At 51.8% G+C, this 5,974-nt stretch overlaps 2 protein-coding genes across 2 annotated transcripts in view; both read left to right on the top strand.

The window, feature by feature from the left end:
• Nucleotides 1-237: 237 nt before the first annotated feature.
• Nucleotides 238-1,439, top strand: LOC127203824 (zinc finger protein 260-like). The gene has a single exon (XM_051162719.1). The coding sequence runs from the start codon at nt 264-266 to the stop codon at nt 1,437-1,439; it is 1,176 nt and encodes a 391-aa protein (XP_051018676.1). The 5' UTR covers nt 238-263.
• Nucleotides 1,440-5,753: 4,314 nt separating this feature from the next.
• The window catches only part of Znf566 (zinc finger protein 566), a 10,565-nt gene continuing 10,344 nt past the window's right edge, over nt 5,754-5,974 (top strand). The window contains exon 1 of the mRNA XM_051162062.1: nt 5,754-5,863. Within this exon, the coding sequence (XP_051018019.1) occupies nt 5,754-5,863 (110 nt within the window). The remainder of the gene's footprint in view (nt 5,864-5,974) is intronic.

The raw sequence follows: 5,974 nt of genomic DNA, 5'->3' as shown, positions 1-5,974 counted from the left end.
CACGAGCCCTCTCCTGTATGTGCGGCTCAGTTGGAGAGACTCTGAACTGTAAATGTACCCACACTGACAGTATAAAGACAGTGCAGGTTTTCCAGCCCCTTCCCGTAACCACGGCGCAAGTTACTCGCGTGGAAAGTCGCTCGTTCCGTAGTTGGCTTCAGTAGACACTTGTGGAGAGAAACTGTATGTAGGTGGCGAGCGCGGGGCGAAGCCTTCACCCCTCTCTCAGGACCTGCTAGGAGGGCAATTCTGTGCGTAAGAGGATGCTGGAGAGTCTCCAGCCTGCGCCAGGTCCCCCGCGTGACGAACTTGATCCCGGAGAGAAACTTCACGAATGCAGGAAAACCTTCAGCCTGAGACAGACCTCTGCAGAGCATAAGACGGTGCACGGTGGGGAGAAAGCACACGCTTGCACCGAGTGCGGCAAAGAGTTTCCCCCGGGCTCGTCCCTCACTCTCCACCTGAGAAGTCACGCGCGGAGGAAGCCGCCCGCGTGCGGGAGCTGCGGGGCAGCGGGCAGCCAGAGGGGACGCCGCCTTTCCCATCAGAAACAGCCCGCCGCGGAGAAAGCCCGGGAGTGTGAGAAAACGTCCGTTTCTGGCGAGGGTTGCGCGGGCAAGAAGCCGTTTGCGCGCAGGGAACGCGGGGAGGCTCTCGGCGGCACGAAGGTTCGCGCCGGGGAGAAGCCGTTCGCGTGCGGCCAGTGTGGAAGAGCCTTCAGCCAGAGGCAGTACCTCGTTAAACACCAGAACACCCACAGCGGGAAGAAGCCCTTTAGGTGCGACGAGTGTGGCAAAGCTTTCAGCCAGAAAGAGAACCTGGTCATACACCGGAGAATCCACACCGGGGAGCGGCCGTACGCGTGCGAAGGGTGCGGCAAGGCGTTCATCCAGAAGTCGAGCCTCATCCGACACCGGCGGAGTCACACCGGGGAGAAGCCGTACGCGTGCAAGGAGTGCGGGAAGGCCTTCAGCGGCAAGTCCAACCTCACGGAGCACGAGAAGGTTCACGCCGGGGAGAAGCCCTACAAGTGTAACGAGTGTGGCACCATCTTCAGGCAGAGGCAGTACCTCCTCAAGCACCACAACATCCACACGGGCGAGAAGCCCTACGAGTGTCACAAGTGCGGCAAGGCCTTCTCCCGGATCACGTCGCTCATCGTGCACGTGAGGATCCACACGGGCGACAAGCCCTACGAGTGCAAGGTGTGCGGCAAGGCCTTCTGCCAGAGCTCGTCCCTCACCGTGCACATGAGGAGCCACACGGGCGAGAAGCCGTACGGCTGTACCGAGTGCGGGAAGGCCTTCTCGCAGTTCTCCACCCTGGCCTTGCACATGAGGATCCACACCGGTGAGAAGCCTTACCAGTGCGGTGAGTGTGGCAAGGCCTTCAGCCAGAAGTCACACCACGTTCGACACCAGAGAATTCATGTTCACTAGAAACAAAACAAAACAAAACAAAACACCCTGCGGACGCCTGAGGTGTAGGGATCCTTGCGCAGAACGTATGATTAGTAATATGTATCAGGAGATTCGTCTCACGTTTAAAGTTAACGCCAATGTGCCGGGAGGTGGTGGCGCACGCGCCTTTAATCCCAGCACTCGGGAGCCAGAGGCAGGCGGATCGCTGTGAGTTCGAGGCCAGCCTGGTCTACAAAGCGAGTCCAGGACGGCCAGGGCTACACAGAGAGACCCTGTCTCAAAACAAAACAAAAACCCATAAAGTTACGCCAATGCAGGAAATCCTTCGGTAGTGACTTAAAACTTAAAATATAAAGATATTAAAAAATATATATCACAGTATTATATACTCTGGAGACTCTCACAATAAATATTATCAGTACTGTAATTTTTAGGCCCCTTCTTAGCCACTCCAGTTAGGACACTCTTAGCTCATTACGTGTATTAAGATAATATAAACAATACAAAGGTTTGAAAGTAAGAGACAAGAATATTTTTGATATATGCTTTGATACATGGGTAATTTGTAGAACTTGTTTTTTCAAAGAAGGCGTTTTAGGACAGGGTCTCCCTATGGACATAGCTCAGGATGACCTTAAACTCACCTCGTGGCTCGAGTTAGCCTCACATTTGTGGCGATCCTAACGCGGCCACCCAATGCTGCGATTACAGCATTCCGTACCAACTCAAAAGCCTTTGCTGATAGAATTGTATAAACTTAGCCGGGTGCAGCGGCACATTTATCCCAGCACTCGGGTGCCAGGGGCGGATGAATCTCTGTGAGTTCAAGGCCAGCCTGGTCTACAAATCGAGTCCAGGACAGTCAGGGCTACATAGAGAAACCCTGTCTTGAGAAACCAAATTTAAGCTGGGCGGTGGTGGCGCAGGCCTTCAATCCCAGCACTCGGGAGGCAGAGGCAGGCGGATCGCTGTGAGTTCGAGGCCAGCCTGGTCTAGAAAGTGAGTCCAGGACGGCCAAGGCTACACAGAGAAACCCTGTCTAAAAACAAATTAAAAAAAAAAAAAAAAAAGGAAAGAAAGAAAGACAAACCAAATTAAAAATAAAGAAATAAAGAATTGTATAACCTTGAGGTCAGAACAGGATGTTGAATCTGGATCCATGAATGAATGCACGGGGAACTGGCAGTTGATTGTGGCAGCATTGTCCATCAGTGGGAGAATCACGGGGGACTTTAAAAACCATCTCAGGATAATTGGCTCTGAGTGGGAAGATAACAGGACTCTGATGTCATTCATTAAAGTAGTTCTTAGGAATTCCAGTGTCTTTGCAGAAAGCAAAGCCTTGTGTGAGGACTGCCTGAGAGGATGGTTTCTGAGACCTTGGAGTTCTAGAATCCTCCTCGAATATTCTTGAGCAATTCTTATCCTTCAGGAGCTGATGTGCTTATGTAGCGAGTCGTGTACCAGTTAGCCTGCTCGCCGCAGACGGGCGCCCATGTTTGTTGCTTCTGAAATAGGTGACTGAACTTCAGCAGTCATGCAGTAGTGTGCTCTAGCAGCCAAGGACAGCAGATCCAGCAAAAGAATTGCATCGGTGTGACGAAAGCTGAGATGATGGGTGTGTTGTGATGGCTCTGTGTAAGTTCTTGAATAAAACCAACTTAGCATCTCTGTACCGAGTGTTGGTTACTGGAAACTTTTCCCTGAAACTGGAGTTGGGAGGGGACACGCGCTAGGGGAAAGTGGTTCCTACTGTTGCAGTAACGGAGTTCTGCAGAGATGAGACCTGAAGAGGCAGCGTAACCACAAGCTGCTTCTGTTTTATGTTTAAATAGTTACTTTTCATTACAAAGAAAGGTTCCAAATAGATGGAACACATTGATAGTTCTACGTTGTGGCAACATGTATTCTTTGCTATTTTTCTTAAATAGATGGACATGAAATATACACGAGACACATACATACATACCTGTGATGGCGTTTAATAGGCACCACAGTACAAGGGTCTAACAGCAACTTTTTTCTTTCTTTCTTTTTCTTTTTTTGTTTTTTGAAACAAGGTTTCTCTGTGTCCTGGAACTCAACTCTGTCGCCCCCGCTGGCCTCAAACTCAGACTCCACTTGGCCTCTGCCTCCCGAGTGTTGGAATTGAAGGCTTGAGCCACCACTGCCCGCCCGGCTCTAGCAGCCACCTTTCACCCAGCGCAGCGGCCCAGTCACCTCACTACATGGCTCCCCCGCCCCCTCTTACTGAGAACCTCCATGTCTTCAAGTAAAGGAACTACATCTTCGCTTTTTCATCAATACTCTTGGCCTTTGGGGCCATTGTTAAGTAAATAACCATTGCTGTGTGGTTTCCATCCAGCAATTGGACGCAGACTAATAAAATTTAGAAAAGTGCTGGCTTGGTCCTTTTTTTCTTTTTTTTTTCTTTTTTTGTGCTGTGGATTTGGTCCTTTTGCATGGGACCTGAGTTCCTGAGGCTTCCAAACCATGCCAAGAGATCGGTGACCGTGTCCTTAGGTGTGGGTGATCTGGAGGTGGCGTCTTAGTTACCACAGCTGACTGGGTCAACTCTTACTCTCCAGTTGGTCTGACTCAGAAAGTTAGAATCTGACTTTAATGCGTCTGGCCCCTGCCCCGTTTCCCTCAGCTCTCTTCCCTCAAGGTCTTCCTTTGTAGCCCAGCTGTCTTGGAACTAAGTAGACGAAGCTAGCTTTGAACTCACAGCAATCCTCCTGCCTCAGTCTTGGGTTGCAAGTGCCAGCCTTTATGTTATGCTAGACGCACCACTTGGCCATGTCTCCGGCGTATGGTAGCTCGTGAGAACGGGCCAACACATAGTCAGCTTTGTCAGAGCGCTGGCTTCTCACATGGCGTGACTTGATTTAAAACTGACTCCGGGGGCTGGAGAGACGGCTCAGAGGTTAAGAGCACTGGCTGCTCTGCCAGAGGTCCTGAGTTCAGTTCCCAGCAACCACATGGTGGCTCACAACCATCTATAATGGTTTGAATTTTAATCTCCAGAAGCAGGTGTGAAGAACTGAACTATAGCCAAGCATAGCAATGTACCCCTTTAACCCCAGCACTCGGGAGGCAGAGGCAGGCGGATCGCTGTGAGTTCGAGGCCAGCCTGGTCTACAAAGCGAGTCCAGGACAGCCAGGGCTACCACAGAGAGACCCTGTCTCAAACAAACAAACAAACAAACAAACAAACAAACAAAAGGATGAGAATCCTGCTATCAGACAGCAGCGCAGACTCGGGAGCGCCACACCCAATGATGTGTTAACATCCCCTTGGCGCATGCGCAGAAACGGCCAGAAGGCAGCCGGACGGTCCGTCCTGAGCTAGCAGTGATGGAGTGGGCTTCAGGGACTGCCAAGGCAGCTCTGCCATGACTGCAGTGGCACAAGGTTTTACCTCATTTACTTAACTACTCTATGGGTGGGGGAAGACCTTCCAGGTACCATTAAAGGTCGTTTGCTGAAGGTGAGGATCTCCTCAGCGTACGGTGGGGGTACTTGCAGGAATCCCCAGGTGCTTGACGAACAGGTTCTATCAGGAAAAGGTCAGGCCTGGGGGGCTATGTGACGCTCCACACAAGATCTGGGGTTCCTCGGGTTAGGCAGAGAGAGAACCCCACCGAGAAAGGGAGTCCTTTGTAACAGACTGAGCTCAGTCGGCTATCTGGAAACGCCAGACTTCCGCCTTAAAATGCAGGCCCCTTGGGTGGACTCTGAGGAAGAAACCGGTTGTACTGCCTGGTTTGGGGTCAACTTGCCACCAGCTGGGGTCACCAGAGAGAAAGGAGCTCAGTTGAGGAAACGCCTCCATAAGATCCACCTGTGAGGCGTTTTCTCAATTAGTGGTCCTTGGCGGTGAGCTTATTCCAATGTGGTGGTGCCATCCCGGGGCCTGTAGTCCCCGACTCTATAAGCAAGCAGGCTGGGGAGCTGGAGAGACGGTTCAGAGGTTAAGAGCACTGTCTGCTCTTCCAAAGGTCCTGAGTTCAATTCCCAGCAACCACATGGTGGCTCACAACCATCTACAATAAGATCTGGCACCCTCTTCTGGCCTGCAGGTGGACACGCAGGCAGAGCACTGTGTACATAATAATGAATAAATCTTTAAAAACAAGAACAGAAAAGCAGGCCGCACAAGCCATGTAAAAGCAAGCCAGTGAGCAGCGCCCCTCCATGGCCTCTGCATCAGCCCCTGCCTCCAGGTTCCTGCCCTGTTTGAGTTCCTGTCCTGACTTGCGTCCCTGATGAACAGTGGTGTGGGTGTGTAAGCCAAGTAAACCTTCGCCTCCCCAGCTCGCTTTTTCGGTCATGATGGTTTTGTTGCAGCAGGTACAAACCGTGACTAAGAAACCGGTGGAGACGTGGACTACTCGCCTGGGCTCGGGGAGGGGCCACGAGAGAATGTCCTGCTTTGCAATGTAGCCGGGGCTGGGCGTGGTGGTGGCGGTGGCGCACGCCTTTAATCCCAGCACCAGGAGGCAGAGGCAGGCAGATTGCTGTGAGTTCGAGGCCAGCCTGGTCTACAAAGC

The sequence above is a fragment of the Acomys russatus genome, chromosome 19 (genome assembly GCF_903995435.1).
Source record: "Acomys russatus chromosome 19, mAcoRus1.1, whole genome shotgun sequence".
NCBI lineage: Eukaryota > Metazoa > Chordata > Mammalia > Rodentia > Muridae > Acomys > Acomys russatus.
This window is presented reverse-complemented; position numbering and strand designations above follow the sequence as displayed.